General features: G+C 30.0%; 1 protein-coding gene across 1 annotated transcript in view; it reads left to right on the top strand.

Annotated features, from left to right (window-relative positions):
- The first annotated feature begins 869 nt into the window (after nucleotides 1-869).
- The window catches only part of LOC111640962 (E3 ubiquitin-protein ligase HECW2-like), a 38,856-nt gene continuing 17,314 nt past the window's right edge, over nucleotides 870-22,411 (top strand). The window contains exons 1-8 of the mRNA XM_023387058.1: nucleotides 870-2,016; nucleotides 2,113-2,388; nucleotides 13,143-13,300; nucleotides 18,883-19,027; nucleotides 19,099-19,285; nucleotides 19,370-19,452; nucleotides 20,462-20,564; nucleotides 22,123-22,287. Of these exons, the coding sequence (XP_023242826.1) occupies nucleotides 1,016-2,016; nucleotides 2,113-2,388; nucleotides 13,143-13,300; nucleotides 18,883-19,027; nucleotides 19,099-19,285; nucleotides 19,370-19,452; nucleotides 20,462-20,564; nucleotides 22,123-22,287 (2,118 nt within the window). The 5' untranslated portion in view covers nucleotides 870-1,015. The remainder of the gene's footprint in view (nucleotides 2,017-2,112; nucleotides 2,389-13,142; nucleotides 13,301-18,882; nucleotides 19,028-19,098; nucleotides 19,286-19,369; nucleotides 19,453-20,461; nucleotides 20,565-22,122; nucleotides 22,288-22,411) is intronic.

The raw sequence follows: 22,411 nt of genomic DNA, 5'->3' as shown, positions 1-22,411 counted from the left end.
TTTGCTGGATTCTTGGCTTTTGTATAGGTTGATTTAGTACAATTTAACTAACATTCAGTTGTTTGTTATTATATACCATGCTTAAACAAAATTAAAACCTTGACAATCTTTTATGAACATTTTGTATTATAGTTTCATAGATAACTCTTTAAAAAAACATTTCATTAAAACTATATAATACTTTAGCATACATGATAGTACAAACACACACAAATTCTAAAGTACTACAAAATAATTTATTTATTTTAAATTTTTATTTAAAATATATATTTTAATCCATAAACATTGAGACTATTAGTCTTCACACAAACAAAAACAAAAACAAAATTAATTTTTTTAACCTGTTTTCTGTGGACTCCATAATAGTCATTTCCTGGAAAAAGAGAATGTAGTTAAACTGATGAAGTAAAAAGTTTTATATTTAAATAAAAATTATTTAAACATTTGAAATTATACACAGTGTTTTATAAATAACTGTTATTTTTACACTACATATTGAAGATTCAGTATTTTCAAATTGCTAAGAAAAAGATAAAAACTTTCTTGACAGAAGGATCATTATTAGCCTTGTTGAGGAAGAAAATTATGACTATTTATAGTTTTTAATTGAATTATTTTATTTTATAATTTAAATAACTTAAAATTAAAGTTTCCAATTTTTTATTCACTTATAGTTGACCCCTGGACTCATATACGTCAAGTTCACAATCCAATTTATGTATCAGATTTACCTGAAGCTCAGAATCAAGGGTCTTCCGTCCCAACAACACCACAACATCAGCAACCACCTGTTGTATGTAGGGTTTCTCATCTTCCTAATGGAAATGTTGGAACAGGTAGTGGTAATTCTGGACAGCAACGATCTGGAGAACCTGTAAGGAGAGAAGTTCATGGGCGGAATGTAAGATCTGGAAGTGAACACAGTATCAGTAGTGCTGCTGGTGTGGCTCCACCTCAGAGAAGATCATCACAACAACCTCCCCAACGATCTTCTAGTACTGGTAGCAGTACTAACATGGCATTCACAAATTTAGAATATGTGCTTCAGAGTGCGAGTGAAGTTTTAACAGCACCAACTCAGCCAACTACAGAACAGTCTGACATACCTCCACCATTACCACCTAAGCAAAAACATCAAAGCCATCGACCTTTAGAACGTACCAAAGCTTTTCATATAGAAGCAAATAATCAACCACCTCCACCAAAACCACGACACTTAAAACCAGAAGATAGTTTCATGTTAGAAATAGTTGATACCGATGAACAAAATGGTCAGCTTGTTCAAGAAGATAATGTAATACCTTCAGGAGTGGATTCTGATGATAGTTTATCTACTTCAACATCAGCACTATCAGTTGCAGATTCAAGCCCTCCTCCTGCATTACCACAGAGAACATCAAGTGGAATACAGAGACCAGCTGTATTACAAATGCCTCAACAAATGTGTTTAAATCAGTCTGTAGGTCCACTAATTTCAGAACAAGTAAGAAATGAAGAACCATTAATAAATGAACCTGATGATGATAGTGCCCTTCAAAATAGGACAGCTCCACTTGCAACACCTGAGCATGATTCCATCCAGGAAGGAGTGCCTTCTTTGGAAAATTTAAGTGAAGTAGTTGTTTTAGAAGGTGATGATGATAGGTTATTGTTTTGTCCTGAAATATCAATACCAGAATATGATATAGATAGGCATGAATCAACAAATGCAGAAATAGAAGTTTTTTCATCTGATGAGCATGATATTAATCATGATTTGGCACTTCATGATCTTTCAAATTCTTTACCCATATCAGAATGTGATGAAATGATGCTGGATAGTTGCATTGAAATACCTAGTAGTTATAATGTTTGTGTTCCAGGTGCAGATCCCTCACCTTCAACTAGTCCTTCTTCTCAAACACTAAGTGCAAGTGAAAATGAAGAATTAGTAACGGCTGAAGAACCTCCACCTAGGATACTATCTGGAATATCTGACTCAGAAAGCTTAACTTCTGCTGGCGGAGAAAATGATAGGTATTTGAGTATTGATATACCTTCTGGAGACTCCTCATCCCATTTACCATGTGATATCAGTGCTGAATTAAATGCTGAATCAATTATTCCCTATAGTCCAAGTGATCAAAGTCTCTTATCAACACCAGATAGTTCCCAACCTCCAGTTTCACCTGGTTTAACTGTTAGTCCAATTCCAGAAGATGGCCCGTTTAGCCCAACAGAAGATAATCTTTCTATAACTGGTATTTCTCCTCCAGCAGCTACTAGTCCAATTCAAGATGAAGGAGAAATTGCACCTTCTCATCCTTGTCCTCCCACACCCTCTCAGTTAGCAAGTCCTCAAACTCAGCTTCATAATGAAATGGCATCAAATGTCAACCAAACTGCCAGGTAAAATAAATAAATAAATTTAAAAATTTTTTATTTATATCTGATATGTATAACTGTAATTATTATAATTATTATTATATATATTTAAAATATTACTTAAAATTCTAAATTTTTTTTAATAGATTAAAATATTTAAACAATATTTTCATAAATTAAAGTATTGAAAGATTTATTGATAAATATGAATATCTAGAACAGTGTTTTTCAACCTGGGGGTCGCAAGTAAAAGAGAAAGACAAGTGTTTTTAGGTCCTACACTACATTAAAAAAACTACAATTTCAGTGAGAATTACGGCCCACCCCAGAAAATGATAGCTGATTTGCAGAAAAAGTGTTGAGCTGATTTGCAAAAAGAAATAGAAAGTAGAAGCTGAAAATTCTGATCCTAAAAAAAATAAAAAAAAAGGTCAATAGCTCCCTGTGCCCCCAATGTTATAATTAAAGGAAGTTTCATACTTTGTGTGTTAAGTTATTGTCGATTCTTCCGAAATTTTCATTTTAATCAACAATAATTTGTCTCAACAGAAAGAAAATTAAATACATAGTTTTTAAAATCACTGATATAGTTTTAATATGGCCCTAGGGGAGGGGTCGCCAGAATTTTTTAATTTGTAAAGGGGTCGCATATTCAAGAAGGTTGAAAAACACTGATCTAGAAATACTATAAAATTTTCCTAAAAGGCCACTTATCCTAGTTTCATACTGGCATAAGTGGCCAACTGTATGATGCTGAACAACTAAAACACTGGGTTTTGTCAGTGATTAATTATTAAAGAGGTTTCACACTTATTCTAACATGTGACTGCTAACTGTCATTTTTTGTTATTTTGACCAATACTCAACATTCTGTCTTATTGGTGAGCATGTAGCCAATGAGATTACATAAAGAATCATGAATCCTACTGGTAAGATTTTTTGTATAGAATAGAGGAGGCATTGGATAATTATACTAGTATAAGAAAGATTATTTAAGTGAAAAAGACTTTGAATTGAGCTACTTATTAATTTATAAATATATGTTTGTGAAATAGGTTTCAAAATTTTCATATTGTAATAATTTTCATTTCATTTTTAATCAAGTTCTGCTATTTTCTTATCTTACATAAAATTCCAACTTAATTTTACAACATTGAAATAACAAATACATTTTCCTAGATCACAGGTTCCTAACTTTTGAGTTGGATTGTTTGTAGATTTTCATCCAATGGCTATTATTATAGTTAAATATCTGAAGATAAATGGTGGTCTCTATTTGGGCAGACTTTGTCTTCAGATATTTAAAGTTGGATTCTGTTTTTATTGAGATTTGGATGATTTTATCGTGGATGCAATAAAATTTGGGTACCACAATAAAATCCATTGAGTAGAGTGATGTATGTGCCAATGCAGATTTGGGATGTGAGATGTAATTGTTGTAGTCTTGGATAGAGTCTTATGATGTCCTATACACATTCTAGAGTTATTGATAGCTTTATAAACAGTGGGGACCAATTTATCGATAATTTAACAAACTAAAGTCATGATATAATTTTTGTCAAGATAATGAAAACCATAAAAACAGTAAAACTTAACCTAAAGCTAAAAATCATTTAAAAAATATAACCAACATATAAATAATAACACAATCATTAAATATGCTTTAATTTGTCTACCTGCAGTGCAAGTCTATTGAATCTAATGATGGGAGTGGCTAGTCAGATGACCAATGATACTGTACTGTACATACTATAATACTAGTGACAGGACACTCACATCAGACGAGCTTCACTTGTCGCCAAGGTGTTAAATTAATTAATGTCCCATCATCTGTAGTGTGTTGTAATGCAATAGTATGGCATACAAGCAGGCATATCAGTCAAAGATTATTAGTTTTGCATTGTAATCATTTTGTGATATTTTAAATATTTTTTATATATAAAAATATAGTGGGAATTATATATAAATTTATAGTGCTTTCAGTTTTGTGTATACCCCAAATTAAAAAATCATGGAGCATTGGCTAAGAGAATAATTTTGAAGAAAAATATGACAAGTACTCCAAATATTTCTAGTGACAAGGAGACTGAAAGGGCAGATACAAACAAAAGTACAAATCCAGACACTAGCACTGTTTAAAATATTGAAAGAAAAGAGTTTAATTAACCCTTCACATTAATGACCAATTTGAATTAAGTACAGTGGGTGATCGGTTAACGAACATAATCCGTTCCAAGACTTTGTTCGTTATCCGAATTGTTTGTTAACTGATCATCAATTTACCATAGGCTTTTATGGGAATTTGATTAATTCATTCCAGAGACTCCAAAAATTAAAAAATATATAGTTTTTTACTACATTTATTTATATGTAATAGTAAAAATACATATATATGCAGTCTTGCATTTTTATTAGTCATGTTTTTTCCATTTGTGGGGATTAAAGAATCTGTCCAATGTTGATTGTTTTTCTCTTTTCTTCATGATTTTTTGGAACTAACTAATAGTATTGTAATTGTAGAGATCCCCAACCCCATTAACCTTATTCTGGTTTGGATGCCACTTGGATGATCATTGTTCTGACATCCTCCCTCTTTTTCAAAAGAAAACATATCTCTCCTAATTTCTTGGTATTCTTCATTTGAGAGTTCTCGGAGTTCTGTTGTCAGATCAGTTTCAGGTTCCATTATGAGCTCTCAGATGTGATTTTCATTACTCCATTAGCAGCTTGAGACTTGTTAATATATCTTTCATAGCCAAGATTGTGCCTACTGTAGACCTGTTTGAGCCATACTGCCTAGCAATATCAGCAGTGCCATAACTAAGTAGATGCAACAGGTGCACCCACACAGAGCCCACTTGAAAGGGGGGGCCCAAAATGCATGTATTTGTTTTATTATTTTTCCAAACCTAATTAATTAAGGGACCTAAATGCAAATTCTTGCACAGGGCACAGGAATAGCTAGTTACAGCACTGAATATCAGACATCTTGTGCCCACTTTCTACCTTGGCTATTATCTCTTACTTGGTTTCTATGGTGAACACAGTTCTTGACACTCCTCTTTTTAGGCTCCATAATATTATCAGTTTCTTAGTTTCTTTTTTAAATAAAAAGTTCATAAAAGCACTTACAAAATTCAGAGAACAGAAATCAACTAGCCCACAAAAAATTTTTTAAATGCAAGGCCCGGGTGAAATTCAAAATTTGGTATTAAAACGTTAACGAATATCCGATAGGACAGTTAAACTTTCACCTTTCATAAATAAATCCTGACGAAAACTTAACAAGTGCCCGTCTGACAGTCTCGCGAATGCTATAAAAAATTATTTGTCAGAAAGGTAAACGAAAAGCTGGAATTACAATTATCGGTATCGGGTTGAGCATCGATGTTGACGTCTCCCGCGCTCCGAAAGGTTTTCAAATTGTTACCTGAAGACAAGGGGGAAATAAGTCTGTATTCTTATTTTCCGTTGCTTCCATTTATGTTTGTTCAGTAAAGCATTCGTTATCTGAACATGTGTTCGTTGTCTGATCTGTTCGTTAACTGATCACCCACTGTAATAATATTTGCTTTTCATTATTAATCTGTTTTTGGTGTTTCTGTTTGCTGTGTTATCTATGATCATTAAAAACTGCCAGGGTTCCAACATTTTTTACTAAGATGAAAAGGGTTCCAAGATAAAAATAAGTTGGGAACTGCTGTCCTAGATCATCCATTTAAAAAATGTTTTGGATATGTATAGTTTGTTTGACTTATTCCAATAATATTCAAATAATATGAAATATAGATTATATCACTTCAGTGAAGCAATTATTTTATTACTTTAAATAAATTACAAGACAATCTTCAAGCAGTTAAATATTTGAACTAACAATTATGCAAATTTATAAACAAGCCATTACTGTTGAATGCATTAATAATTAGGGTTATGACACAGCTTAGAAGCTCCTTCTTAAAATATCAGTTTTTCCTAAATCTTCACCTTTTATTTTATTATTGTCGGTTGTAATTCTTAGCTGTTTCTGATTATAATAGCCCCTCATTATATCACACTTGTTGGGAGACAAAGAAAAAGCATAATACAACTGAGTACTAAAATTCTGGGCTTATACTAAACAGATTATATCAATATATGCTATGGAATTTCTATCCTCTATTCTTTCATCAGCAAGTGTTTCTGATATAAAATAAACTTAGTTTTTCAATACTGAATTTTATTCTTGGTTATATTGTATTAATTGATGATTATGTAAACATTGAGACAATGAATGCCCATTTAGCATTATTGGTTCTTTAACAATAACATTTAAACATATTGTCAATATAAAAACAAAATAGCGATTTTATTACACAGTATTATATTTCATAATAAATTGCTTATTAAAAATTATGAATACAGTAGTAATAAAATTTCTTAACTGGAATAAATGTAAAATTTTTAAATTTTACTAATGTTTTCAGCTATCATCAGGAATGAACATATAATAATAGAATAGTTTTTTAAAATTTAAATTCAACCATGTTCCAAATACTGATCAATAACTTACAGTTGAAAAATAACATAAATACAAAATTTAAAAATAAAGATTGAACATATAATAGAACATCAAAGAGTAAAAAATTCTCTAAAAAGGAAAATAAAGTTACTACTGTATAAGAATTTTAGAACTTTCTGTTTGGAAATAAAGAAATCTCTTCCTTTACACATTACATGGTGAATTTGAAATTTCACACCTTTATGTGAATTGACAGTATTGTGTCAATCACGTAAAGGTATGAAATTTAGAATTCACAGAAACTTGTAAATGAGGAGCAGGTACTTAAAACCAATAAATAAACAACTTTTAATATCAAAAGGAATCACAAATGGTCCACCTGTTTTGCTTATTTAGATTTTGACGAATTTATTGTTTCACTTGTGGTGGTAGTTTCAAGGATAATGGTAGGAATAAAATACCATATTTCATTGCAAAAAGAAATTCAATGGCAATTGATGTTTTAAAATTTATTGACTCAAGTGATTTTAAAATTTGGGACCCAAAAAAAGGCGTGATATATCCAAATCCACAATATAAAGAGGGGCTACTGTATTTTAATTTTTAGTATTTTATGTTATTTGAATTGTATATATTTTGTAAGTGCAAGTGCATGTATTCTAAAATTTGTATTTCATATTACCATATTTACTCGCATATAAGACGACCTTGCATATAGGACAAGATGTGACTTTAAAGATCAAGATAAAGATTTAAAATCAAGAAAATTAGATATATTAATACAATTCTAATTTTATTTCATTTAATCATAAATAAAATATTATCAAATGTATGTAAATGCACACATTGTCCCACAAAAATTACTAGCATTTTAAACTTTAAATTATGTTGCCAATTTTACAAGATTTTTCCTTAATGTAAAGCTGGACAATCAGGAACTTTTTTGCCAATTCTTAACAGTGTAATCCACTCTCCATCGATTACATTTATGAGTTTCTCTGAATTCTGATTTCCAAATAATATGTTTTCATGTGGGAATGGATTAAAACTTATATTGGGCTCCTGAGTGATTTTGGAATTTTGTTTTTGTTTGTTTTGTTAAGTTACGGCAATGCAACACTTGGGCAATCTGCCTTGGGGATGCCTTCCAGGAGGTCTTTTTAAGGGTAACTGGCTCTTATTCAGGCATTACAGATGTAGAGAAAAACCTGGAAAACTCCACATGACTAGCCATTCTGGTGAGGCACGAACCCATGACCAAATTCCCAGTATTCAGGGAACAGAACTACTTGTAAGCCGATTCTGGAATTTCAATTTGGAATTCAATTCAAAAGCTTTGCTTTTCCTATTGCTATTCATCTTTACTCCTGACAATACACAAGAATGATTCAAATGACCCAGATAAAATAGTTTTGTTTTTAAACATTAGAGAGCGAGCATCCAGTAAAAAATGCAAAGACAGGGTTGACAAAAATTATTGCAAAAATGCAAAGAGTCCTTTGCTTGTGCATATAGGATGACCTAGGTTTTTGAAGCAGTGAAAAATAAATAAAAACGTTGTCTTATATGTGAGTAAATACAGTAGTTCAATCTTTGGAACCTGAAAAAGACCATTTACATGGCCAAAAATGTTAGCTTGAATGTAAAATTTTAACTGCTTGAAGATAGTCTTTTGTAAATTACAAAATTTAGATAGCTTACATAAAGCTAGCTTTTATTAAAATCTTGAAATTTTTGAACATTTGGCTTTGTAATGTAAACAATAAGATAATTGAATTAATTAAGAATGCAGTGGTACCTTGACTTACAAGTATCCCAACTTAGCTTGTATCTTGAAAAACTCATATTTCTTGGCTGATTTTTTTGTTTTGAGTTGAGAGCTAAAATTCAGGTTACACGCCAGCTTCAGAACTTACCTCTAGTTGGTGCAGCAAATGCCACAACAAACCATAGATTAAGAAAAAGAATATGGAAAGTTGCTGTAATTTCATCATTTTTTGTTACTCTTCCAATGTTTGACAGACTAGCTTATAGAAAAACACGTGATTGAATGATGTAGGCATTAGTTCACTTCCATGTGGTGCCACTGTCTATCATTTCTCAAATTTTCTCTTTTCTTTCTTTATCTATGCAGCAAATGCTGCAACATCTGCAAAACCAGTTTATTGCAGTACATTCTATAGTGTTTTTATAGAATATTTGCTATTTATAAGTACATTTTTCTTATTTAAAAACATGTAACAAAAAATTTGCAGTGTTTTGAAGTGTCTGGAACAGATTAATGGCATTTCAATGGAAAAAATTGATTGACATACAAGTAATTTGAGTTAAGGGTTTAATTTGTTCCATGACAAACTTATAAGTCAAGGCACCACTGTAATTTGAAACTACTTTTGTATTGTTTATTGCGAATCATAGCAACTTTACAAAATATTCATGTTTGGAATAGTGGTTTTTAGAATTGCTTTTAACTTTCAAAAAACATACAAATCAGAATTAATATACAGAAAGAAGTGGAATAAGTAATAATTTATTAATTTGTGTAAATAACAATAGTGTTTAAAAACATGTATATAATTTAATATATACCTTATTTTTGTATGTATCATCCTCAATAATATATACCACACAAAAAAATTGCTAGAACGGATATAAACTTTTACAAACAAAAAATACATTAGTGGGCTTCCTTAATATACGGGGGTAGTTTTTCCAAGCTCTGATGGTCCATAAAAAAAGGCAAGTGTAAATAACAAAATGAATTTATTACCAAAAGTTAGGTACAAACATGGTTACTTTTTGACATTTGACAAATGCCTCAATCTTCACAGTGATTATCTGTGGACAAGCTTTTCCACCCCCCTTGTCATAGAATGTTTTCGCCAATGACTTACGATGATCTTCGAAACAATGTTGTTAAGACCATCTGAAGTCTCAAATCTCTGCCCTGCTAGATACATTTTCAGTTCAGGAAAGAGATGGAAGTCTTCACATATTAAAAGCTGAGTGGAAGTCTGAAAGGTCTGAAGTCTGGTAGAAGTCTTCATCATCTTTAAACAACCAGCATATAGCCCCGATTTAGCGCCGAGTGACTTCCACCTCTTTCCTGAACAGGAAAAGTGGCTAGGAGGGCAGAGATTTGAGACTAATGACGATCTTCAAAACAACGTTAACGTCATCTCAGTTCATTGGCAGCAACATTCTATGACAAGGAGATGGAAAAGCTAACTAGATTCTCTCTAAACAAGAAAAGTAAAATGAACAATTATGTGAACCATAGCCAATGTCATTGAAACAATATGGTTGCTGATGATAAATTGTTTTTTATACTTACTTCATCCATTTATTTTCCAAAAAGAACATTTTAAAATTAATTATAAGAATATAATTGAAGCAGCTTTGTTTAAATCTCTCTTTCTTATCTCTAAAATTCTTTGTTTCAGTTAGTGGTGAATGTTAAAATGTAATTGCAATTCTCAAAACAAAAAAATTTGAAAAAACTTTACTGCTGCCTCAATATTTATTAGGCTTTTGCTTTTTATCAGCAGTTTGCTCTGTGTATGAACTAAGCTTAAATTTAAGGCAATAAAATTACAGCAAATCCTCAATTTAATAGACTTTTAGGGGAAAGAGATGTCTATTGTCAAAAGTATTTTAAATTGAATACAGTAGAGTTTCAAATGTCTGCCTAATCCAAACCTGTTTCAGTTGGTGGAGAGGAAATTTTTTAGTTCACAAAATATACATTTTGTTTTTGTATTTTCCAGTTGAATTTAAATGGTATTAATGGTACAAAAAGATTTAGAATTTCACAACAAAAAAAATTTGTATTTTATTGTAGTACTGTATTAATTCTCTACAAAATTAATAAATCATTATTTCAATTATTAGGCTAATCCCAATTAGTTCAGACTAGCAGGACTCTATTGTATGTTTAAAAACATATTAATGATGAACTGTGTAAAATTTATTAAAATGCTGTTATGGTGTATAAGTGTGAATAAAATAATATAATGTACATTGAGTAATTTATACTCATTAACTCATTGTTCCCACCTTTTAGAGGTAGCTGGATGAGTGCCATGGGGGAGTTATAGCCCATGGGTGCTGATGTCCCCCAGTTGGCACTATGAGTAGTATGGTAAATTAATAGTTCTATAAGTGAAGGTTAGACTAACTAATCATATAATGACTTGGCTAGATGATGAGGAACACTGTCTGACATATCCAGGATAGACTGTCTGAAAATTCTGAGTTGCCTGGATTTAATCTCAAGTTTCTCAAAATAGAATACTAACAATTTTTAACTGACTTGGCATCTAACTATCTTTTATTGTTTAGAAAACATCAGAGATGCAGAATATGACCAGTTGTATGAACAAGATTTAGGGAACATTAAAGCAGTGAGATAGAAATTTGTGGTATAAAAAATAATAATATAACAATAGCTGCAAAAAATGAATAGTATCTCAGCTATGCCTGTAGATATTAATTGGAAAAATTAGTCAAAATGTAAGAATCTTGTATTTTAAAAGTTAAATTGGAATGTTGAACTTTGTATCTAATCAGTTCAGTCACTTTTTGTATCACTCCCTACACTGTGACGAGTTGATCTCAGATACTGAACCACAGTTTTAGTTTTTACAAAAAGCTGAAACTGAAACAGAGCTTTAAAAAGAACTAAAAATCTTTTTTGTTTCAAAAATTGAGTACAAGTAAATAAATAATCATTATATGAACAAAATTATCGTATGATTCACAAAAATAATTTAAAAATAACAAAACAGCTAGGCAGTTCATTAAAACTTGTTTTAACCTTTTTTTTTTTTTTTTCTTTTCTTTTTAAGAAATCAGCTATTTCCTGGAATTTTGCAATCAAGTGGAATCTCTCAGATTCTATAAAATAAACTATGGGAAGAATATAAAGACAACAGAATTCAAAAGAATTCTGTCGTTTGTTTTGATATTTTTTTCATAATTTAATTTTTCTAAAAATTATTTTTTTTTCCAGAATTTTAACATTTTTACGTAGAGTTTCTGCTATTTTATATAAATACCAGTATCAAAAGAATAATCAGCAATAATAAATTACACTGAAAGAAATTGCAAATAAGAATGTTGACCTTTGTAAAAATAAAAATTTTCAAAATTTCAGGATGGCACATATTAGAAAAATTACAAAATTGAAGGTTAAAATACTGAAATCTTCTATACATTCATTCAAAGTATTCATTACCAAATAATTTCCATGTGTTTAGGCAATGAAGAGTTTCTAATGAAAAGATGACTCCCCTAGTAGTACTTACATTCTGATGGTTGTAAACATATATGTAGAATATTTCAAAATGTTTTCTGTATTTAGTCCTCAACTTTGTAATTTTTATAAGATGATTGACATTCTGTAGGATAGAGCCAAACTTAAAAATTAAACTTCAGAAAGAATATCAAAAAGATTCAATTTCCATCCAATTTCTAGAAATGCTAGCTTTTTTGTTTATTTTTAATTAAAAATTAAGCAAATTATAATTAAAATACATTTTAACATGTTTATTTTCCATTTCTATCACAACATACATATATAAAAATTGAAACACAAACAAGATATATTAGACATGGTCATAAAAATGGGCAAACTCAAAACATTATATGTTGTTTTTTTTCCTTTTCTTAATTAAATAAAATATACTTTATTTGAAGTAATTTTTAAATGTCGAGTTATATTATTAATTAAAAGGTTAAATTAATAAAGTATTTTGAAGACTACCTTCATTCTCAGAAAATGTTAAAAATTCTTTATAAAAATTATAAAAGATTGTTACATCTTTGAAATATTTCTCTTACAGGAAAATAAAATGTTGAATAATAGATTTATTTAATAATATAGATATATGTATCAACATCCCTAAACCCAATGTACTGATACTAAGCCAAATGATCACCATAATTAATTGGGCTAATATTATGCTATAATTAATAATTAGAAACTAAGTAATTTGGTACTAGAGGCACAAGTCCTGCTCCGTGCTAGTTCTTTTCTTCCAGAATGTTCTAAATTATTTAATAAATTATTATAATTATTAATTTATATAAGAGAGGGCACACAACATCTACCTTGAGTACCAAATTACTTAGTTTATACTTATTAATATTAGCCCAATTAATTATGGCAATCGTTTGGCTTAGTTTTAATAATATAGAATTTTATTATAAAATTAAAATATTTGATGAATGTTTTAAAATGTTTATGTAAGAATTAATTTTTATTTTATTTTAATATTAGTATCTCAACTAACACTGTGATACCAACTATCAATACACCCAGTGCTGAAACACCATCAACCACTACCTCCTTACATTTCCCTACCACTCGGCTGCCTTCTATTCCTGAAAGAACCATTAGGTATCAGAGAGTAGAATTAGAAGAACCACTGCCTCCATGTAAGAAATATTTTTAAAATAAACTATTTTAAATTATACATATTTTATAATTTATTAGTTATTAATTTTAATAAATAATTTAATATTGATTATTTTCAGTTGCGGTTATCTGAGAAACAACCGCAACCTAATTTAAAATGGATAAGTTCTTTTTAAAATATATATTGTCATAAAATTTTTGGATTTAAAATTATATTTCAAATATTTTCAGATATCCCACATTTTCCTCTCTTGAAAGTTTGGAAAAGATTTTAAGATTTGAAAATTAAATTTTGATTATACAATATAAATGTCTGTAATACAGACATTAAAAAAAATTGAATATCCAGCATTAATAACAGGATATTCCATTTTTTTCAACAATCTGTATAAAAGTATTTTTTCTTCTGCATATAATAAAGAATGATTTTTGATGCTTCCAACTTTTACACTGAAAGCATTACAGTTTATTTCAAAGTCACTTTCCTTTCTCTCTTCTGACACATACAACTGAATGCTAACTTAAAGTCACATTCTATTTACAAAAGTATTATAATACTTTTGAAGTTAAAAGTATTCTAAAGACTTCTAAAGTTAAATTTTAAATGGAATGCTTATTCATGGAACATTTTCTATAAATGGAATCGCACTTACTAAACCTTTATTGTCCAGTACTTGTAAATTATTTGTAAAAACAAACGTTTTCGGCCTCAGTCGAGGCCTGCTTCAGGTTAAAATACTTGGATTCCATTTTTAGAATGAACGTTTAGTTTTCAAATATAATCGAATTCATGCGCGTGTTACGTATCGTCATCGTTTTGTTGTTCTTCGCATATGTAACGCGAAGCATAAGAAAGCATATTGCCGTCTTTGGTGTTTATACATCTCCCCGTCCTGCCAGCTTTGTAGATTTCCAGGGCTTCAAGGGCTCTGATGTGGTCCATATTAAAAGCTCTATTTAGTAATTTGACTTTTGATAGTTCTGCGTGAATATCCGGGTTGGTTGCGTAGGTGGATAGTGCAGTGGTGTATCGAGCATGTTCTATGTCATATTTGTGCTCCTTAATTCTCTGTTGGATTGAACGCTTCGTGGAGCCTATGTATACCATTTCTTGTTTAAATTGATCATCTTTTACAGGAATACTATATACCCCCGGAGCTCTAAGATTGTTCTATTTGTCTTTTGCTTGCATTACGTAGTAATTGATATATATTGGGGGTACTTCAGTACGCTACCTTGGTGTTCGTTTTAGTTGCAATTTCTCTACATAACGCTTGAAATTGTTTGCTGTATTCAACGATATTGAGTCTTCTCTTTGAATCTTGATTAGCATTTTGAGTAATGGGTGCCTCTTGTGTTTCATGTGTTCGTAAATAGGCATTTGCCAGTCCTCGTATTAGTTCTTTTCTGTATCCATGTGCGACTGCAATGCGTTCTATATTTTGTAACTCAGTTATCGTGTCACTCCATTTAGAAGGGTGCATAAATGCTCTTCTAACCAATGCCCGGAATGCTGCGATTTTATAATTGTACGGGTCCGCTGAGTTTGCCGGTATAAACCATGGGATGTAGCTGGGTTTATAATATATACCCGTATCAATACTTCCACCGTTGAGCATGATGTTTATGTCTAGGAAGTGTGCATTGATGGTTGTTAATTGATCTAGTTTCAGGGTCAGCCCGTATGGATTTTTGTTCATGTGGCTCAAAAACTCATTGATGTGTGGTTTCGTTTTCCACAGAATAAAGACATCGTCCACATATCTCTTATAAATAATTATATTAGAACTATACTTTGGTATGACTGTTTCTTCCAATCTACGTAATACCAGCTCACATAAGTCGCTAGACAGTGGGCTGCCCATGGGTACCCCTCGTTTTTGTAAATAGGTCTTGTTGTTAAATTGGAATATGGAGTTGTAGCACATAAGATGCGCACATAAATTAGCGCATCTTATGTGCTACAACTCCATATGTAATGTGGTGATACACCAGTGTAAATTTTATATTTTTATATGTATTGTTTTTCCATCCCTTTCCTTCTTTGTTCTATGTTCCTTTGTCTATACTTCCTGGAACTTTCTTCTAACTGTGGGGGGTGGGTGACCTAGTTAGGGGACAAGGAAAAGAAAGAGCCCAGAGGGCAAGTAGGAGACCAGAAGGTCACTTTTGCTTTGGGTCTAGAAAAGGAAAGACGTATATGAGAAAGGTCTCCAGGTCGGTGTTGCTCCACCTGAAAAAGGGTCACGAACAGTTCTGAAGAAAGGAGATCGTTATTAAGGACATTGGTAGACTAAGGATCCCAGACATTTTTCCATCAATTTCCACAGACGTCCCCGAAAGACATCCCAAGACAATGTCATCCAACTGCTCCACATCGATCGCCAATTCGGGTACCCGTTCCTTCTAGAGAATATATTTCTGTCTTTCTCATGTTCTATCCCTTTTTTTCTCTCTTATATTTTTAGAATAAGTAGATTTAAGTTAGATAATAAGGAAATTTTTGTATCGCGAGAGTTCTTGTTCTGCTGTGTATCGGAACAGGTGTATTTTTTTGAATTAAGGAATTAGGAGGTCGGAATCCGTATGAACCTTTCTTGTATTAGTTACCACAAGAAAAATTAAAGCACGTTTTTTTTGTTTTATTTCCTGTCTCTTTGTGAAGAACCATCTCTCACCACATGCATAAGACAACAGTAACTTCATTTGGGATTTTTTCTTTTCTGATAAGAAAAAGATAAATGGCCCCATTTATCCTGAAATAACAGCTGAACAATTATATATTGAACATGAGTAAAAACTTGTAGCTTTCTTTGTAAAGATATGACAAACATGTAAGGATATCACAAATCCTTAGATTAAAAGTTTTTTTTTTTTTTTATTTATATACAAAACAATATCATACTGGTCAGTAAAGTTTCTAACACATACTATAGCAAGAAAAAACAAATGTTTTCATTATAATATAAAGTTCACCAACCTTATGTAGACCTTGCATATAAGTTACTAATATGTTCAAATTCAAATATGTCAGAGAGCCTTCTACACATTGAAAATGCTAGTAACAGTTTTCTCACTTATGTGCTAGACCTACATAAGTTTGGTGAATTTTGTATTGATTAATGTTTTGTTATTAGAAGATTAATTTATTAAATGTTTTCATCTATCTCGAATAGCCATCTTCAAATGTTCAATGATTGAGTTCTAGAACATCAGTTTGAAAAAAAAAATTCAAAGTAGTGCTCATTTCAGCACATCATGCTGTTGGGTGATGTCATTGCAAAAAATTTGTGCATTTTACAATGTTGGGATTAAGAAGCAATAGATTATGTGTCATCTTCAGAGAAATTCATCAAAAAGCTTCAGGTGGTTTCTACACATCCAATCAGGCCTTCCTAAATGCAAGATTGAAGCATTAACTTCTATGTTGGAACAACATTGAACCAAAAGTGTTTGAGAATAGCCTTCAAATACAGCCCAAGATATGGCCCAGAACCCAAAGAAAAGAAATGGACTATATTATCTCTGAAATGGATAATACATTCCATTTCTTTTCTTTGGGATGCTGGTTTGATCTGTAGATGACATTACCTGTACAGATAAAAGATGCCCATCATCCTGCTCAACACAAGAAGCAACTCACAAATGTCAATTATGAAAAGACCATACAACAAACAAACAAGGTGCACACACAACTGTATCATTATGATGACAGTCAACAGAAGTAAGGCACTTGTACTAATGAAAAAAGACAGCTACAAGTAAGTCCTCCTAGAATACATAGAGCACAAATTGCACACCTGCACTAGATGACTTTATAAAAATTACAAAACAGGGTATGAAGGCACTCTAAATTTGCCTTGACTTGTGTAATGCCATTTTTTAAAGGTCTGTCATCCCAGTATCCAGTATACCAAGATTATTGTCTTTGCAAAAACTCAAACAAAACAGAACTCAGACTAGTTTTGGAAAAATATGGCTCTTCTACTTTCATGATAGAAAAACACCTCCAGAAGTTTGTAGGATGGCAAATAAAGAATTACAAGTATAGAGCACAAGACTTGCCAACTGGTCAAATGAGTTATTTCTAACAGGTGATGAGTTTATCGCAGTTATGCAGTCCCCCTAGACAAATAGTCTCTTTAGCAGTATTTCTCAAGCTTTTGCTCATTGTGGACCATTAAAATTATTCATAATTTTATGTGGATCATGAATTATGCTTATTTATGCTTACTTAGAGTTACTATATGTACTTTGTTACTGAAAGTAACTCTAGACTACTATTTATGTCATTCATAATCAACTACATCAATTTCAGTATGGTCAAATATTTTTCTGAGGACTGATGAAATTTTTTCATAGACCAGCACTGGTCCATGGATTGATGGTTGAAAAACACTTTTATACAGGATACACTTCCTAAACTTTACCAATGTGTGTCAAATTGTTTTCAAATTTGATGTCAAATCACTATAAAGCCAGTAAGGGCATCTCACTACCACTATTATTCTTTGCTACACAAGACAATGCAGTTAGATGGAATACAGCCACAGTAGTTAACATTCTATCCTAGATAAATACTATGAAAGGGTTGAGACAAACAAATGGAGCATTAAAGGGAGCTGCTAAATCACAAAAACTTGGCAAATTTATCCAAATCAAGATAGCTCATCTGTCTGAAAAGTCAGATGCATGGAGACTGTCTAAACTACATTTTGAAACACAGTACAACCTACATTACATAAAAAGCTGCAAATTTCACTAAATATATAATATTTCTAAGTAATAGAAAATTATAATAAATAAAAATAAATTATCCATAATGAATTAGTAAATAAAATTATTTTAAAATCTGTTGCATTACAAAAAATAATACCAACTTAGAAAATATCAAATTTTGTTTGTTAAACTTGAAATCTATTGAATTGAGATCCATTACCGAGGATTTTATATTACTATCACTAATATTAACTATTTATTTTCAATGATGTTTCTACAGAAACTAAAACTGAAATGAATTGTTTTAGTATTGTTTATTTTGTAATGGAAATATGAAATATAAAATTGCAAAGGTTCTTCTTGTGAAGAGTTAAAAATAAATTGAAAAAATTTTTCTCTGGGAAAAACTGGGAAATTTTTTTGTAGATTTTGGCAAGTACCCTGATTATGAATGAGTTAAATGATGACAACATTGAAATCTGTTAAAAAACAATTGTATTAAAATAAAAATAAATATGACACTAATCGTTTGAATTAAGGCTTGTTCTAATGTTTAGTATTCTTAGTATTCCACACAGTTGTTTCTGGTGTGCATGCTATTGTTTGAGCAATCTAAAAAAGTAATATGATTATTTTACTTAAGATATATTGCATAAAGGTTAAATATATTTTCATAAAAAAGGATTGAATTATTTATGATATTCAGAAGTAGAAAAAAAAATACAAATATTAAGTCAAATATGTGATTTTCTAAAGTGCTTTTTTTAATAAATTAATTTAGTTTGTGAACAAAATATGTTGATTTACTTTTAAAATATTTATAATTATAAATATGAACAATTAAATAATATATAGTTAATGTTATCTGGTTAATTGTTTATAGATTGGGAAGCAAGAATAGACAGCCATGGACGAATATTTTATATAGATCATGTGAATCGTACAACAACGTGGACTCGTCCTACAGCTTCCCAACAACAGAATTTAGGTACAACAAATGAATTACAGCGACAACAATTGGACCGCAGGTTAGTTTGTTTGTATGACAGGTTAATGGAAAAAATTTTAGATATTTGCATTGATTAATGGGCATAATCAGGTATCAGAGCATACGTCGAACCATTACTTCACGAACTCATGAGGATGCAGCCTCAGCTACTGCCTCTGGTTCCACACCAGTGCCTTCTTCATCAAGTCCTGAAAATCAGAGAGTATTATTATTATGCTCTCCAGCTGTCCGTTTTATCACTCGTCCAGACTTTTTCAGTGTGTTGCATATGAATGATGTAAGATAAAAAATTTCACAGATTGTTCTTATGTTAAAGGTATACATTGTTCTTATATATTCTTCTTATATATAATTCTAATAGGAAGCCATCACCATGTATAATAGAAGTTCATCATTAAAACATATGACCACAAAAATTAGAAGGGATCCATCAACATTTGAAAGGTATTTCATTTATAATGAATGAATTTATATTTTAAATAGGCTATTTAAAAAATAGATGATTTATGTAAAATTATATATTGTATTTAAACATTTATTATACACTGTTAAAATCAGAATTTTTAAACTGAGTATATAAGTAATTTATGTATAAAAGTAATAAAATATATTTTTGCCTTAAAAGCATAAATAAGATGCAAAATTTTATTTTTATACTCAGAGAGTTATCAAATCTGTTCTCTGTTTTAATAAAATAAAATTTGTATGAAATGAGTTAAGAAATAGTAAATTACTTGAGAAATTTTATGATAGTAAGTGCACAATGCAGTGTGCAAAATAATTTGTATTCTTATATTACTTAATCAGTTAAAAAGTTTTGGGGTAACATAAAAATTCTAAGATGGGGGTTACAAATAAAAATAATATGTGCATCTAGACCAGTAAGATTATCTAGATATGAAGTATGAGGTGTGATATATGTGAGTCAACCCATCCATGAAAATTAAGGCATTCATTCCTCTAGAATGGCAGAATGATGGCTAGCCATTAAAAAAATGGAACAATTATGAGAATAATTGCTTAATATACACTAATATAAAGTACACTGTATATATTTTTAAAACAAATGCAAAAACACAAATTTAATGTTGACTTGATCTATAATGAATATTTTTTCACAACAATTTGTTGTCATCATAGAATTTTTCAAAATTTTGAAATTGTGATTGACTGTTATAAAAATTTCTATAAAGGCAAAAAAATACACTTTTGATTATTCTTTATAAGAATTACTTTTATGTTAGTTTCATTCAAATCAGAGAATTGTTCCTATAAAATCACTGCTTGACATGCCCACTCTAAGGACAAGATCTCTCCTTACAAATGTTTTTGCCTTTTGCCTGATAGAAAAAGTATATGTATCTTAGTGTTTGATGTTTTTCCTTTTTTACAGTTTTATTTCTATTAATCACAATATTTTTTGTAATAACTGAAAATTATTTTATATTTTTAGATATCAACACAACCGAGATCTAGTATGTCTTTTGAATAAATTTGCTGATACTGTTAGAGATTTACCAAGAGGTTGGGAAACAAAATTGGATAGATCTGGAAAGGTAAATGTGAATATTAATAAAAATACAAAATATTATCTAACACACACTATATATATAGATTCTTTGTGTTTTTGCAAATAATTCTTGTGAACTGTGTATTCACATTTTTTACCTTATGTTTTTAAATACAAGAGGGTAAGCATAAGTATTTTATGTGGGTATATTCTTGTATATTGTCAGGAGTAAAGATAATAGGAAAAGCAAAGCTTTTGAATTGAATTACAGATTGAAATTCCAAAATCACATGGGAACCCGATATAAGTTTTAATCCATTTTCACATGAAAACAATGATTATTTAGAAATAAGAATTCAGAGAAACTCATAAGTTTAATTGACGGAGAGTGGATTCAACTGTTAAGAATTGGAAAAAAAAAGGATTCCCAATTGTCCAGCTTTACATGAACAAATTATGTTGATTTTACAAGACTTTTTCCTTAAAGTTTAAAATGCCAGTAATTTTTGCAGGACAATGTGTGCATTTATGTGCATTTGATATTTTACTTGTGATTAAACAAAATAAAATTAGAATTGTATTAATAAATCTAATTTTCTTTATTTTGATCTTTAAAGTCACACCTCGTCTTATGTGCAAGTAAATATGGTAATTATTTTGATACAGAAAAACAATTAGTAAAAAAATGCTCTGTTAGAATTTATTTAAACAATTAGATTCATATGAAGATGATCTATGTTAAAAAGCAATACTTAAGGTAATTAAATATCTCATATTTAAGCTAAATAATTGTCAGGATTGATTGATTGATAAATAAAGCCCTCCTGTGCAGCATTATATGAAATGTGGGATAGAAACATGAGACCACCACCATTTAGTAACTAACAATGTCTAGTCTAGTTTAGAGGTTTCTTGAACCTTAGAAAATTAGACATGTTCAAACAGAATAGTGAACTTAATTATATATGGTTTTAAAAATGTTTCGAAATAGTTAACAGATTTTATTTCATGAAATTATTTATAACATTTTAGGAAAAATTTCATATTATTAATGTCATAAAAAATATACTTTCCTATTGGAAATTTTAATTTAATTTTTTAAAGAAGAATGTGCATTATTACATTTTTGTCATTTAATCACAATCATATTTATGTTGCATTTGCTACATTTCTTTAGTCAATAAATGTTATGGTAGAAAAATAAAAATGAAAAAGTAATGAATTTGACTTAGAAGATAGTTATATAAATTACTCTTCCATTAAGTCAAATTCATTACTTTTTCATTTTTATTTTTCTACCATAACATTTATTGACTAAAGAAATGTAGCAAATGCAACATAAATATGATTGTGATTAAATGACAAAAATGTAATAATGCACATTCTTCTTTAAAAAATTAAATTAAAATTTCCAATAGGAAAGTATATTTTTTATGACATTAATAATATGAAATTTTTCCTAAAATGTTATAAATAATTTCATGAAATAAATTACTCTTCCATTATGTTCTACAAGTCTATAAAATTTATATACAACAACATGTAATACAAAGTTCAAAGCTTATATCATGATATTATAATGTATTAATTTTTGTTTTTATTAGCAATTTTTTATTGATCATACTTCAAGAAGTACAACTTTCATTGATCCCAGACTGCCAATAGACACACCATATGTTAATCCCAACAAACTTGCAGCACCTATTGCTAGAAGAAGAAGTCATAGTGCAGGTGAAGAAGAAATAAGACCAGAAAGTGCTAGTAGTAGAGTAAGTTGTTTTTTAATTTATTTCTTAGATAATAATATTAATAAAAAGATGAAAAGATAATAAATTAAAGCAGATAATAAAAAATTAAAATCAGCTTCCGTGTTCTATAAACAAGGATAGAGCC

This window comes from Centruroides sculpturatus, unplaced genomic scaffold (genome assembly GCF_000671375.1).
Source record: "Centruroides sculpturatus isolate CEXI.00-Female unplaced genomic scaffold, Cexi_2.0 scaffold1412, whole genome shotgun sequence".
Lineage (NCBI taxonomy): Eukaryota > Metazoa > Arthropoda > Arachnida > Scorpiones > Buthidae > Centruroides > Centruroides sculpturatus.
Note: the sequence above shows the minus strand (reverse complement) of the source record. Positions and strands in the feature narration are given on the sequence as shown.